Source organism: Aquila chrysaetos, chromosome 1, assembly GCF_900496995.4.
Source record: "Aquila chrysaetos chrysaetos chromosome 1, bAquChr1.4, whole genome shotgun sequence".
Classification (NCBI taxonomy): domain Eukaryota; kingdom Metazoa; phylum Chordata; class Aves; order Accipitriformes; family Accipitridae; genus Aquila; species Aquila chrysaetos.
Window position 1 is genome coordinate 54,033,131 of NC_044004.1, and position 16,078 is coordinate 54,049,208.

General features: G+C 43.3%; 1 protein-coding gene across 2 annotated transcripts in view; it reads right to left on the bottom strand.

Annotated features, from left to right (window-relative positions):
- UNC5C (unc-5 netrin receptor C) overlaps window positions 1-16,078 on the bottom strand; it is a 268,557-nt gene that overhangs the window by 18,773 nt on the left and 233,706 nt on the right. For both annotated transcript variants that reach the window (XM_030019891.2, XM_030019883.2), the window contains 4 exons: window positions 15,692-15,883; window positions 14,083-14,427; window positions 11,165-11,252; window positions 659-827 (listed from right to left, as the gene is read on the bottom strand). In XM_030019891.2, coding sequence (XP_029875751.1) covers window positions 659-827; window positions 11,165-11,252; window positions 14,083-14,427; window positions 15,692-15,883 — 794 coding nt within the window. The remainder of the gene's footprint in view (window positions 1-658; window positions 828-11,164; window positions 11,253-14,082; window positions 14,428-15,691; window positions 15,884-16,078) is intronic.

Genomic DNA, 16,078 nt, shown 5'->3' on the forward strand with positions numbered 1-16,078 from the left:
CACTACTGGCAAGGAACCACCCCAGGCTCCCACCAAGCCTGCACTGCCCGGCAATCCTTGTGCAGCTCCCCTGAGCTGACAGGGTGCAGAGTTGGATCCCGGCTGTGGGAACTGAAGCAAAGTGATGCTCCGCCAACATCTTCGGAAAAACAAAAGACACACCTATACATTTTATTAAGCTGGATGAAGTGTTGGTGCTGAAGCAGGAGATCATTTGCAACACTGTTTCACTTTCTTGAAAACTAGGAGAATGAAAACTATTCTGTAAAAAACATGTTCTTATTTCTAAAATCAAGTCAGAAATTATTTTCAGCCACTGTTTTTTATTTTGCCTTTTCTCTTCCTTCTGTCCCCATGACTTTGGCACAATATCCTGCTACAACCAAAAGCTCAAGTGCCGAAATCCTGTGATGGAGGCTATTTCATGGAAAATAGCTAGAACTAGGAGGCACCAAACTGCCCCAAGACAGCATCTCTGCATGACCACTGGGCAGCTTAGACACCTGGTATTGAAGGGCACTCCTGCCTGCCCGTAGCAGCCATGCATCTCACACGGAAAACCCAAAATACAGGCATCCTTGTTCAGAAAGGCAGCTGAGGGTACTAGCAGAGAGCCCTCCACGCAGTCAGCACACAGGCTGGAGCTCTGGAGCCTCACCTCCCACGGCCCCTGGGCAGCCTGGTGCTTCAGCTGGATCTGCCAGTCCTCCGTGTTCGGTTCTGCGCAGTGGTGCATGGTTAAAATGACAGGCCGGGTTAGCAAGGCTCCTGGTGGGCCGCAGCTCACCACCGGTGTCAGCAGGGTTTGGCTGTCTTCTACAGGAGGCCTGATGAGGAGACAGAAAGATGGATATGTTAAGTAAGTTGAAAAAGGCAAAAAGGTACATTCAGGTATGTAAAAATAAAAAATCCTTCTCTTAAAATAAAAAGATTGTGCAAGCAAAGAATGGGTGGGTATGGTTTGGGCTTGGGTTTTTTTTTCCAAATCCCCCAATTTTTTTTTTTTTTTTTTTTTTTTTTTTTTTTTGCCAGATATCACTCATTTGTCAAAATGCAGGCTTAGGTGGCAGCAAATTATAGACCTCACTTGCTGAGCACCCTCCACTCTGAAGGATCCTTGCCGACTGTATGCAGAAGCTTCGTTTCACCCACTGCTGAAATGTGGTCACTGCTGCTTTTGGCAGTTGTTTCGCAGCATATAAAAATGAACAGTGGCTCTTGTAAGCACCATGTGTGAGAATTATTTACTGTCTGGACAGAGAAAATTGAAGAACAGAGGAAGAGAATGAACTAATGAGCACGTGTGAAACCTAGTAAGTGGTATACAGCACATCTGAGATGTGCAGTTTGAGTTCAGTCATCACCAAACCCACTGATACTCTATTTTACTTAGAAGGCATTCAGATCTACTAAAATGGCTATTGCAAATACGCCTGCGGGGAGCAGGTGTCACCGGTGGCAGGGAGAGAGGGCGAAGGGATGGCAAGTAATAGTGCAGAGAGCAAAACACGCTTGCAAAGCCTGAGATTTCTCTTGATAACCCAGAGCTGTTCAGTTAAAAACACGGGTATTGTCCAGTGCGCTTGCTGTCAGTCACTAGGAATGGGTGTTATGGGAAATTGTATAAATATTTAGGATACATAGCATACACTGTAGTTTGTAAATGATAAAGCGTGTGTGTGTGTGTGTGTGCCTGTGCATGCGTAAACTATCCCAGACCAACTGCTGAGGAGCTTAAAAACAGAGGAAGCATGAGTGACTTTAACTATCACGACATCTGGTGTATGACAAATACAGCTGAATGTGCCTCATCAGCTGCCTTCCCCAAATAATATAGAGGACAAATTCATGATCCAGAAAACAGCAAGCGGGAGATTAAAAGTGTTCAATGTGATCTGCGCTTAAACTCCAGATCTGCCCACAGGACCTCCCGTCCTCTGCTCCAGCTAAGGGTTCAATCCCTTGTTGCATTTACAAATACTTGTATTTACATCTGTATTGGTCTTAGTGGAATTAGTTGAGACAACATTAAATACTGTTTATTTCTGTAAGTCTTTGCCTCTACCAAAAGAAAGAGCAAAAAAAAGTAGCTGTAATCTTAGATAACATTTTCAAGGAGGCTAAATCAGGACAGAAGTTGTTCCGATATCCAATTTATTGCAGCTATTCTGGCTATTGCAAAGATATGTCCACAGGCATAACTTAATTTTGTCCACCTTAATTCTCCCTGAATATTCCATTAATCTCACAGAAAATGAAAAACTTTTGAGAAATCTTTTTCAAAGTGGGACAAAGGCACTTTTGAAAAGCATCTCATTGCTACAAATGTTGTGGGAGGTTTTTATAACATTTAAGAAAAAAAAAAAAAAGGTCCGGCATGGAAAAATTTAAATCTATGCAAATCAGTGAATCCAGATGATATGCATCTGTGGAAATTAACTGATGAGTTTACTAAATGACTTAACAATTGTTTCTGAAAAGCCGTGGACTGGAAACAAACAGCTGCAATATAGCTGCCTTTCAAAAAAGATGTAAAGTATAACAATCTGGACAGCTATCGTGTTATGCCAGATATTTTAGCCTAACAAACAGTACACAAAAGAAATGAAACACTAGCAGATGGAGTACCTAGTCCAGCTCCTCTTGCATGCTGTACAGATCTCTGGATTCAGATTAAGAAGATCAGGGATCACTCTCTTGCAAGACTGAACTGAATAAATCATTGGGCAGTTTTTGACTAAAATGTTGCTTCTTTTTCAGACTCATTTACTTCAGGTTTTTTTTTTTTCATAAGAAGCAACAAGAAGCCTAAAAAACACTCACAGTGTGGCAGTGGTTTTTAATGGTCATCTACCTTGTGCATTAATGGATATTTTTACACTCTCCTACAGTCTAATTCAGGAAATTTCAAAAAACATAATGTCTTATGAGAAAGATCTTTCAAAATTACAATGTTTGTCTGGAAAGCTACAGATATGACAAGCTATAGACTTAATCATCTGGTTAACCTAACTTCATCTAAAAGACTACTGACCCATGAAAAAGGAAGGAAAAAAATTACAAGTTATCAGAGATTTTTGGACTGAATTACAAAACCAGCAGTCAAAAAGAATATAGCAGGGAATATATCATGATTGCCATAAAAAACCTCATACAGTGCCTTTTAGGTGAAAAATGAGTTAAAATCGACAAGAATCTGAGCACCGATGCATGCAGTTAAAAAAAGCCAAAAGGTCATTAAAATAATATGGTACTGATAAATCATACAGCCTAAAGTTGTCTCAAAGTAAAATTAAGTTTAGTCACTGCTCCGTGACAAAATTTTGTTAGGTGTTAAATTTTAGGACTCTGATGGAGGGCATGATTCTGCGCTGCCACATTTTATATCCGATTAGCACAAGTATAAAAAAATGATGCAGAACACGAAGTTGGGAGGCGCTCCAGCCTGCACAGTCAGCAAGTGAGATGGGAAGCGGACCAGACTTACTACATTTATTGCCAAGTGGATGAGATATGCATGCTCCTGACCTGGATATTTATGATACAGGACACTCTGATGAGTGAAGAGCAGAAAAATGGGCCAGTTGCGGGGGTGCTTGACTTTGCAGTCCCAAATTGCCAACCAGACATGCATCTGAGTCCGGCACCCCAAAGTTATTGAACGCTGCCAGTCCTGGTGACTCTCCACCATCCACCTCATGCAGACAAACCTTTAAAAACTGAGATCCAATGAATTGCAGAGAAGTTCTTGAGTGGTGTGAAACAGGGGTCAGTGTCACTGAATAGGTGAAATCCCAGCTCTGATGTCCATGCTAAACCTCTCTCTGACTACTGTGAGGCCAGGATTTCTACTCTCAATGTGGAAGACAATGTAAATAGCAACTCAATCATTAAATTTACTGATAACAATTAATAAGGAATTATTGCAAGTAACAATGCGAGCCAGAAAATAATGCAAAAGATCCAGAGATGGTAAAAATATGGGTAGGAAATAAAATCCTATTAATTGTAGAGCAGCTCACGCTGCTGCAACAAAACAATTTCCAAACGTAGTTACTTAGTAGCAAAGAAAGCAATGAAAGTGAAAAAGATCTCAGGTGAGCTTACTGCAACGCAGCAGGCGTCAACTTGTAATGTGGCACAGTGGCAAAAAGCAAATCTGATTTCTGGGGCTGTATGGGACAAGACATGTCAAAGCACGCTGAGGTGATATTCCCTTTCCTATCCAGCTCTAATGTGACTGCAGGTAGCAGTGTGTTTAGGGACTGCAGTGAGATCTCAAAAATAAACACCTGAAACCCAGAGGAGTGAGGCTAAACCATGTAATGGCACATACAGCAGAGAGGTACCCTATGACAACTGACAGGAAAAAGGAACAAAAATCTCTTGACAGATCTTTTCTTATTTCTTACTGTTTCCAATTTCCATTTTAAAACAAAAGGATTATGCCTTACTATAGCTAATGAGAACAGAAACAGATGCAGTAGACAAGATATATTATACAAGAGATATTAATCTTTCTGCTTCAAGGCATAAGCCCAACACTAATTGATGGAATTAGTAAACAACAAATTCCCCTGAAGACAAGTTATTGTGTAGTCATTCATTACGAGCAATTTTCTTCCAGTCAGTCACCTCTGTACACGGCAAGATCACGGAGCGGATCCTCCTGAAAACTGTGCTAAGGCACATGGAAAATAAGGAGGTGATTGGTGACAGCCAACATGGCTTCACTAAGGGCAAATCATGCCCGACAAATTTGGTGGCCTTTTACGATGGGGTTACAGCATTGGTGGATAAGGGAAGAGCAACGCATGTCATCTACCTGGATTTGTGCAAAGCATTTGACACTGTCCAGCATGACATCCTTGTCTCTAAATTGGAGAGACATGGATTTGATGGATGGACCACTCAGTGGATAAGGAATTGGCTTGATGGTCACACTCAAAGAGTTGCTGTCAATGGCTCGATGTCCGAGTGGAGACCAGTGATGAGTGGCATTCCTCAGGGGTTGGTATTGGGACTGGCGCTGTTTAACATCTTTGTCGATGACATGGACAGTGGGATTGAGTGCACCCTCAGCAAGTTTGCTGATGACACCAAGGTGTGTGGTGCAGTCAACACGCTGGAGGGAAGGGATGCCATCCGGAGGGACTTTGACAGGCTTGAGATTGGGCCTGTGCAAATCTTATGAAGTTCAACAAGGCCAAGTGCAAGGTCCTGCAGATGGGTCGGGGCAATCCCAAGCACAGATACAGGCTGGGAGGAGAATGGATTGAGAGCAGCCCTGCAGAGAAGGACTTGGGGGTGTTGGTTGACGAGAAGTTCAACATGACCCGGCAATGTGCACTTGCAGCCCAGAAAGCCAACCATATCCTGGGCTGCATCAAAAGAAGCGTGACCAGAAGTTCAAGGGAGGTGATTCTCCCCCTCTACTCTGCTCTCATGAGACCCCACCTGGAGTACTGTGTTCAGATCTGGGGCTCCCAACATAAGAAGGACATGGACCTGTTGGAGCGAGTCCAGAGGAGGGCCACAAAGATGATCATGGGACTGGAGCACCTCTCCTATGAAGACAGGCTGAGAGGGTTGGGGTTGTTGAGCCTGGAGAAGAGAAGGCTCTGGGGAGACCTTATAGCAGCCTTTCAGTACTTAACAGGGGCCTACAGGAAAGCCAGAGAGGGACTTTTTACAAGGGCATGTAGTGATAGGACAAGGGGTTAATGGCTTTAAACTGAAAGAGGGTAGATTTAGATTAGATGTAAGGAAGAAGTTCTTCACTATGAGGGTGCTGAGGCACTGGAACAGGTTGCCCGGAGAGGTTGTGGATGCCCCGTCCCTGGAAGTGTTCCAGGCCAGGTTGGATGGGGCTTTGAGCAACCTGGTCTAGTGGAAGGTGTCCCTGCCCATGGCGGGGGGGGAGGGGGGTGGAACTAGATAATCTTTAAGGTCCCTTCCAACCCAAACTATTCTATGATTCTATGACTCCTTCTCCAGAGCCGGTGATGCAGAACCAGGAAAGTCAGGATCGTGGCGTAGATGAGCTCCTGTTGTGATCGAGTATTGCAGTTTCTGTGTTGCAGATCGCAGGAGATCCAGCACAAACACGGACACAGGGGAGCATATAGAGCAAGGGAGTTATCTCCTCCAAAGCAGAAAGATATATGAGCAGACATCTTCAAAACTGTGGGCCAGAACCTACTCTTAGGCTGTGATCCAAAAAAGAACCCCAAACCCCCCAAAAACCACATCCACATGTGCTTCGCTTTAGGCTTGCAGCAGTCTAGGGACAACTTGTTAGACGAGACTGGGCATTCAGCTGTATGACTCCGAAGTCACTTCACTGCAGGCAAAAGAGATGTTTTTGTTTTACAAAGATGTGACTGAGACTAAAATTCAATCCGTTAATGGCACTGCTATTAAAAGGCACTAACAGTAACTGAAAGGTCTTCAGATATTTTTAGATGTTGTCCCATCCTGCACCGCTTATCAAGAACAGTCAACTTTTATTTAAAAGCAAACAAACTTTTATTCACTATATCTGGTCCCTTCACAATCAAATTTGTGGTTTTAATGGGATTACTCATTCAAAACCATCTCCCTGTAATGAGCCAGACCGTATTCATTAAGGTAGCTGTCACACAGCAGATGTGAGCACAACTAGAGAAATCTCTGCTCCTCAGCGGGCCTACATTGTGCTCCCTGGCACCATGTGTAGACGTTACAGGCAATCACAGCAGCTCAGGAAGCACAGGACAGAGCAGGGAGAGAGGAATGGCTAACTCATAGCAACACATGGCAACCCTTCTACACAGCTTAGCCAAAAGCCAGAGGGAAGACATTTTATTTCTCCTTTCATTGCTGGGGCTTTATTTTTAATATGTGCTGCTTCTTAAGTTTCAAACTTAATATTCTTGACTGACCCTGGTTCTTCTACCAGTCTATCTTTAGAAGGCAAATGATCTGAAAAGTTTTCCTCCCCTTTTGCTCATGCTTTGGTCTTTTTTATGTTGAATTTTTCAATTATAGTGAGTGGCACTTCATGAAATTGTCTTCTGGAGTTGCAAAGTAATTTTGTTTATGCAACTGAGATACAGAAGGAAGGTGGAGAAATGAGATGCAGAAGACTTCAATTTCTTTTATTTCACATCACTAAGCTTAGAGTTTACTGGTGAAAAAAGCAACATTTCTCCTTGGATCAAACTCATTGATCAGCTGTGTGACTTTAATATAAAGTCTATACATACACTATGAAGCCACTTATCCAAACCCTGACAAGGCTCACCCAACCCTTCCCTCTTTTAAGGTAGCTAATTTGGAAGTTGCACAATTTATGTGTGTCTTCCATCAAGATCTTCAGGAGCACTGCTTCCCTTGTTCTTCAGGGTTGTCACATTTCGAGGGCATGGCGACATCCACTCTCATTTGCATCATCTCCTGTGTGATGGATTATACAGGAGTGTCCTTCACTGTGCCGTATTTAGCGCAGTTCTTGCCTCTGATTAGAGTATGCAAGAGTAGCTCCACCTAAAGCTGTGCAAGCTCGGCAGGGGTTCACGCAGGAACACGGGAACTGCCATATGAGATCAAACCAGTGGTCCATCAAGACCCAGACCCTGTCTAGCACGGACCAGTGCCAGATGTTTCTGAAGGAAGCACACAGCTCCACTAATTTAGCTCAGAGCTAAATTTGTTTTTTAACCCGAGGCAGTCAAGAAAATCCTGAAGGTTGGAGGTTTATACTCATGCTATTTAATCCTTAAATCGTGTAAGACCTAGGCTCTCACAGATGCTCCTGGCAACAGGCTCTTGCCAAGTACTGGTCACAGCAATGTGTTTATTTTATAGGTGAAACCACAACTCAAGAAGGGACCCCTTCTTACAAATCTCAAAGTCAGTGATACTTCACTAGACTAAGGGAGAGAGCATCTGATCACCATTGAAAAAGCCAATGAGCTTCAAGACAGAAACCTGTCTGATAGGTGTGAAATAGTCTCATAGGCTTGTCATTTTTTCAGTTTTATATATATATATATACACACATACACATATACGTGTACAAACACACACACATACATACATAGATATCCTTTTCCCACTGTAGCCACTTCATAAAGCACATGGACCTTTCCATGAGATCAACACACCAGCCAGGGATCAGAGTCCAGTAGCTGCTTGCCATCCATCCTGCCCGGAATGACAGGCAGAATAGGGATGACCTCGCAGTGCAGGAGCAGGAAAAACAGCCTGCTGGAGTATTAGTCTAGGAAAAGAGAAAACCCACTGTGCCACAGGCACGCTAACACACTTAGAGAAAACAACTGCCTCCAAGTGCAAGCCATCAGAAACCCAATTCACTGCAGAAGGATAATGCTTTTAGGATGACCCTCCTGCTCTCACATGCTTTGATGGTTATGAAATGGAATAAATAGAGTTTCTCGAAAAGCTCTCCTAACCAATCTGCAAGGCAACACAAAGAGTGATATTACTGGGTTACAAAGTGTCTCAAATGTCTGTACTACAGGTTTCAGAGACTAACTGGGGAAATGTATTAGGAAAACAAAGGAAGGAAAAGAAAAGGGGAATTTGCAGGACTCTGAGGGATAACAGATTTCCTGTTTCAGCTTGACTGTTCAGAAGTCGTTTCATATTTCTACAAACAAAGTGTGAGCTAAATCTTAAGTTGCTGGAGATATGTGAGCTGTGATGGTATGCCTCTCTGTTGCTGCACTGGTTCTATTTAGGGTAGCGCTATGGGGACCACATTCTTACCTCAGTGGTGGTTGTATATCAAGAAAAAGAGCCTGCCTTCATTTCTGATTATAACACCCATTTTATAGTTTCCTATATGTCCCCCTCCAAACTACATCAACACACGACAAGACTTTTCAACCCATACACATTTACACAGTGCTCATGAAAATAAATATTGGGACTCACAGGGTTTATTGAACACACTCCAGTTACTGCTTGGCTACAAAAGCAAATGTCTGCAGATAGTCCTTACTGTGGACTATCACTCTCTGCTGGAGTGCTGTAAGAGTGCAGCAGCGGATTTAAAAAATAATTATGCTGCACACTAACTTGTGGTACCCATATGACTCCAATTATATGAAGCAACATCTGTGGCCCACGCAGTCAGAAAAAGAGGCTTTGACCGAGCTGCAGCTCTGCTACAGCAAGTGAAGTGTCTGGTAACACAGTCCTGCAGCAGGAGACCATTACAGCCCCTTCTGCTCCTGGGCACCTGGGGAAAGGGAGCAGGTTAACACAGGAGGACATTTAAGCCCTTTTCGGTGACTATTCAGTTCCGAATGATCTAGACAACACCTGACGAGCTCCATTTTAAATGTCCTAGAAGTGGTTGGTTTCCACGAGCATGACAAGCCTGGCATGCTGGAGGGGGGCTGAAAAGCTGCCATAAATCAAATAAGCAGCTGGGGTCTGTGCACCCAGGAAGCGACTACCACCACGATGGGATGAGCCCTGCTGCCCCATGGCCAAGGCAGCCCGCTCTCTGCTCTCCTCTTCTAGGGAAAGAAATCACTTCTCAAAGTCTTCACTGCAAGTGAGGATTCATACCTCTCCGTTCACTTCTGCAGGTGTACTTCACCACACTTGCTCAGTTTGGCAGAGCACAGCTCCAAGCATGCTTTTCCCAATACAGGTTAACCTATCCTTCTATCCCCTGTGTGACCTGCTGAGTAACAGCTATCACAAAGCATGCAGAGCGGGCTTTATGACCCTTGAAGAAAATAAATCAGACTAGCATGTGACATTGGTTGTCCACAGCTGCATGAAAAAGGAGGCAGGGATTCCCTCCGTAACTGGCTGGAAAGAAAATAATTGCACAAATAGCTCCTCCGAGGAATGAAATGAAATTTTTTTTGAATATTTAGATATTTTAAAAAGGGAGATTTGGAGGCAAGCTGAATAACAGGGGATGCCCTCTGATTTTAATTTTTTTTTCCTTCTGCAGGAAAGAGTTCTTTTTCAATACTGTTTATAAGTGTCTTTAAAACACAGCCAAAAGTAATAGGAATACAATCAATACTAGATATGAACAGAGACACTTTTTTTGTAGCTGCAATTAGCTATTTTCAAAGAGCAGGCAATGAATAATATATGCAAAAGGGTGGGTGGAGGGGTTACTTATTTTTTCTTCAAGCAGATTATTTTAGCATGGGTGAAAGACTACCAAGCTAAAGAATGGTGTTCAATATCACGCAGTGTATAAACAGCTGTGGCTTAGCACATAATAAAAGCCATTAAGGGGCTGAGCCAAAAAATGTATCTAGCTATGAGGAGGGGAAAGAGGCAAAGTACCGTGTAATGATTGCTTAGATTCACATTTGCCATTCAGCCTTTGTGCACATGAGTCCATTCTTCATACTAAGATCTCACCTTTCTCTTCATTAGATTTTCCTAAACTGCTTCAAACAGTATCTTGGCCTTTTCAGAAACTCTTTGTTTATGCCAAGGCTGCCAGATCACACACAGTAGACATTAAGATCTAGAATATGAATTGGCCACACATGCAGATAACAGGTGAGAACAACGGGGGTCATCCCAACATTGGCTCTGGGTGGCCCTTGGTGTGGAGTGCCTGGGCGTAAGCAGGACAACTACTCGCTTACTTCCACCTCGGAGCAAGGAGGGGTGGAGAACGCCAAAAGCTTTGGCTTCATCCTCTTCACTGCATGGACTAGCCAAGCCCATGAAGGGTAAAATAAAAATTCACATTCATTATAACAGGAGAGGAGATTCTCCAAGCCAGGTGCTCAGGCACCTGTCCCTCTGCTGAGCCTATTTGTCACCTTGCTCCTCCGCTCCCTTGTCCTTTGCAGCACGGGTCTTTATTAAGAGGTTACCTCACACTTTCTCTGCTGCACCAAAGTCATGCTGGCACATTTTCCTTGCTTCTGGCTACGATTCAGCATCCCCCCAGCCTGAGGGCTTGCTGCAGAGTGCAACTCTTGGTTAGAAAAGCAAAAGTCTGAGCTGGTTTTGTGGCAAAGTTTATCCTCGGCTTTGCTCGCATTTACCTCCAAGTCAGCAAATAGTTTCAACGCAGGAGGCTTTGCATAAGCATATTACCACAGGTCTTTAGTTAGTACATTTTTCCCCTCCGTTAATGCACAAGCAAACAAAGGCAGTCTTTTACCTCATGTTCTCCTTCCTGTGAACTGTCACATACATTTCATAGACTCTCCCTTGTGGAACGGCCCCCGCTGGGATCAGCAAGCTTACTCCTGCAGAACAGAAGAGACACAAAAGATAAAGTGGAGAGAAAAAGGCAAGTGGGTCTGTGGAGTGACAGGAGAGGCAGAAGATGAAGCCTGCAATGCCAGATTTTTCATCCAACCTTGCCAGAAGACTCTAAATTACCTCAGCAACTTGTGAGAAAAAGTATTTACTGCAACCCTGACATCTCTGGTGGTCAACTGGCCTGTTCTTATTCCTCTTGTGCACTGGCACTGAAATACAGGAGTGGAGAAGAGGATTTTCTTCCCTTTTATTTTATTTAAAGAGCAGACAGATGGTTACGTTGCTGCTTACCTTGTAAAATGATGGAAAAACAAACAACTCTGACTACAATTTCCAACAGCTGTAACGGGACATTTCTCCCTAGGCAATTCTTACTTAATTAAAATCAGGCAAGAAAGGCAGCGGAGCACTGTCCCAGGAAGCAACAAGAACAAGTTGTTTCCTGAAAGATGGCTTCTGTGATTGGCACCCCGTCTTTTAATGCACTCAGCTTCTAATTAGACTACCAGGGAGACAAAATTGGGCTTCTTGGTATTTTGAATATGCCTAGTCCTGTAAAGTGGCTCAAATTCAGGTATCCAACCATGAAAAAATCTGGGCAAATATGCTCGGCGCCCTTTTCAGTGGTGATTAGCTGCACACTTGATTACAAAACACTGTTCTTACATTACTGCCATTTCAGAAATGTCCTGTCGTTACGTGACAAACACGGCACACGAACCAACTATTTCACTCTGCTGGACACGTCTAAGCCAGCTGTCTTTGCAGATGTGGATTAGCTGGGAATCAGTGCAAGGATTTTAATACGGTTATTACTACAAACCTACAGGCAGATTATTTGCGTATATGCATATGCACAAGAGAGGCTTTATAGAAACCTTGCATGGCCCTGTCTCTTTTCTTTAGCATATGTGAGTTGGTTATGCTGGAGACGTCCCATGTGTTGGTGTACAGGGGCGTAGTCCCATACCTGGCTTTGAAGGGGAGGGATTAGCTAGGAAGGCATTTTCCATGAAAGCCTTCTGAAACTTGTTTCTTTACAGGCCTGTTGTTACAACCTCACCTGTGCATTTTCTCCACTGTAACAGGGCAGGCGTAGTGTAAATGAAGGGCTTTGATTGTATCAGTAGGAGGATATACATACATCTAGAAGCAGCACGGAGGCATACACGGTAGCGGTAGACAGATTGATATATTTTACAAAACTTATTTTAATCATTTTGAAGGGATTACAGCAATAAATAACCTTTTTTTCTTTATAAATTGATATTAATATATGTGAATTAAATGTGACTAATAGACTTTGCTGACAACGTGCACCACCATGGCATAAGAAACCCAAGTATTAATATCCACCTTCAGCTGCTACTTAGAGAAATGTGAAATCCAGGATTGTATAGCATGAATTTTCAACATTGATCAGCAGTCAGCCCCAGATTTCTTTAACTAGTTCAGCTTTCACTTAAATTTAATGGCTATTTTTGCCCCCTGTTCCACAGTAACTCAGAAGGGAGGGGCTACTGCTCATTGATGATTTTTGGCTGCTTCCCGGGCAGTGTCGGGCTGCATCCTGGAAGGACCAAACCACCTAGGTCCCTGGCCACCTAGGCATTTTGTTCTCTTCATAACGTCAACAGACAACAACAAGAAAAGATCCAGCAATGGAGCGGGAAGCAAGGGTAGGCATATCTCCTCGGTCAGAGTACCATGCTGTAAAATGGCCAAGAGCTGACCACAAGATGTAAAGGAGGAAGGCAGAAATGCTGTGAAACCTTGAGCTATCGTGTCAGGTAGCTGTGAGTTGTGGTCTCACATGTACTGTGGTCCTACCTGGACTCAGAGCTCCAGAGAAACCAGGCAGGGGGACTCCTGACCACTGTGTAGCCTGCTTATCCCCCACATCCAGTGTTTTATGCATTTGATTCAACCCCACTTTAGATGTTAATGTTGCTCTTCATTAGCATGCCAAACCCATGGGAACATCTAGGTGCTGCACTTCCTTTGAACATCAACACTTCATTTAGGAACCAAACAGTAGTATGGCTTCCCTAAAAAATCCAGCTGCAAGAGCTGAGCTCTCCCAAGGCTGCCCAGGAGCTCCCTGGATGCTCTGAAACTGCCTCCTGGTGCCTGGGCGGCTTGAAGGGGGTCTGGCAGCCTGGCCTCGTACAGTATGAGAAAGACTGAGCAGCACTTTGCAATTACATCAAAAGGCACTCGTTGCTCAGTCCCCCTCTTTCCTAGTTGTAAAACAAGTCAACAATATGTATAACAAGGAGAGGAATACAGAACAGACACTCTTGGGCCTTATTTTCCTTGGGTATGTAATGCGTGCAGGAAAAAAGCCTTCCAAAAATTAATATTCTGCTGTCCTACTTCAATGCCACACAGTCTGCAATGAATTGGAAGTGGAACAACCGATTTGTTTTTTAATTAATTTGTCCTTTTTATGTGTGATGACAAGATTGAGGCTTTCTGGCTCACAGTCCCTTTTCTAGAGCTGCATGAAAGGAAAAGGTCAAGGATGGTGAATCTCACTTCACACAGGGAAGCTCTGAAGGCTCTCCTGTCTCAGAAAGTGGCTAAAAGAGCCCTGCAATATTCTGTTAAAAAGGTGGCCAGGACTTTGGGAAAAGAATACTTGAAGTACCTTGGTAGACGTGAATCGGGGGGAAAAACCCATCTGTTTGTTCTGAACAAAGAAAAGGCAGAGTCCCAGGAGAGACCCTGCTTTTTCCTGCATAAAAGCAAGTTAACTCCACTTTTAAAAATACAAAACAACTGAGCCTTTAAGCCAACATGGCTAGCACTTACCTGAATTCGGAATTACTAGGTGACCTCCTAAAGAGTTGAAGGTCCCAAATGCAGTGCACAATGGGTCTGTTTGCCGAGCAAGGCTCTGGTTTTTCATGTTCAGGGTCTCATTCTCCAGCAGAGACTGTGTAATCTGCGGGGACAGCTTGGAGGAGAAGTCAGAGAGGTCATCCTGGGGGGTGACTGCACCAGAGGTGTTATAAACCTTGATTTTCAGGTTGGGCAGTGGGTCCAGGATCGGAGAATTGGTCATTGGGATTTTATCAGAGACATCATGCAAGGCATAAACAGGACCCCTGTACATGGCTGCAGCTGAAGTGAGGTCTGGTGGCACTGCCAGGAGGTCTGCATTGGAGATGAGAAAGAAGAACCATATTACTTCTCTATTCTGATGAATTTCTTCCGGGTAATGGTTCGGGTTTGCGTTCTGTATTTTGTATTTTGCACTTCCTACCAAAGGTTAAGATACGCAAAGTCCTTGCAGACTGACCTTAGTCTCCTTTTCCATGCATCTCTACAGCAAACTCCCAGGGCTTGTATTGCCCCAGCTGCTATGGAATCTAATTGTCATACAAAATTACAGCACGTTTCTGCTCTAAGGATTTTTTTCACTGGGATTATTTTTCCAGGCTGCACTCAGATTTCCAGTATGACATGCTTAGCTTCAGGGCAAGATGTTTTCCATACTCAGTGGATATAGTTTTATTAACTAATAGCCCCTCCCTAAATGCTAAGTGAGAATCATTAACCAATTTATCTAATTGGCCTAACGATAGCATTCCTGAAATAAAAGACAGAACAAATCTATGAAGTCATCATGCCCGTGACTCCCCACAGTGGGGGATTAGTACCTGCATCACACATTTTGGAGATTTGTTTTAAAAGTATCCCCAGCAAAGAAAATGACTTTTCTGCTAATCTTCCACATGACAACTCTCTTGTCACCTTAACTCTTACTTTGATTTATTCTTTTTGCACACATACTGCGAAAAAAGAGGAACTCTACAGCCTAAATATGGGTCTTGAAAAAGCCAGCACTAACTTTAGAGTGGTTTTTTTCTGGCCAGTGAAGTGTAGCAATAATCAAGATGTTACACACCAGTGATAAAAATGCTTATTATTAAATGATGTTCTACTGCAACTTCTTCTTCTACATTGTCTACTGAAAGTACAGTACTTCTTAAACTACTATTTATACCTGTGGAGACAGGGCACAATAAAAAAAGCTATTAGTGAAACAAAGGGGAGAAAGATGTGATAGAATTACTGTACTGTAGTATCACTCCTGCCTCTGTTGTTTCTGTCAGAGCTTTGCCTTTGATTTCAATTTGAGCTGGACCTCTATTTTCATAAAAGTCTTTGTGTTTCACTCTCACATTCACGCTCTCTCTTCAGAAGTTAAATTCCTCTGCTTTATGCTCTTGAGCACATCTGAAAAACGCCAATGTGAGTTTTGAGCACTTGACTATCAGAAACAAACGGGTATGATCTTTCTCCCTTTTGTCAAGTGCCAACAAGCATCCAGCGAGTATCATTCATGTAGCCCAAGAGACCATAACCTTATAGCATCTTCCCGAACTGGTCACCATGGAGTGAAATGACAACTAACCTTGCCTTGCAGCCTTGATGTTAACAGGCTGAAATCCCCCATTTAGCGCTGAGGAGTCAATAATATCTGACTCAAAGTCACGGTGGTTCTTGCGATAGACAAACAGGGCCACAACCACGGAAATAGCCAGGCACACGATCACAGCTATGACGATCCCGACGTAGAGAGCAACGTCATCCGAGTCAGGAGCAGCTAGAGGGAGAGAGGCCAGGAACCTTGAAGAAATGTGCTCCTCACAAGGACTTCCAAGAAAACACATTCTTATTATTCTCATTTCCTGCAGATATTTACTACCTTTTTTATAGGTTAATTTAAAATCCATTTCCAAAGCTATATAACAGGTCTATGCCCTTTTGATGGAAAATGATCTTTGATTTCTCTCTAACT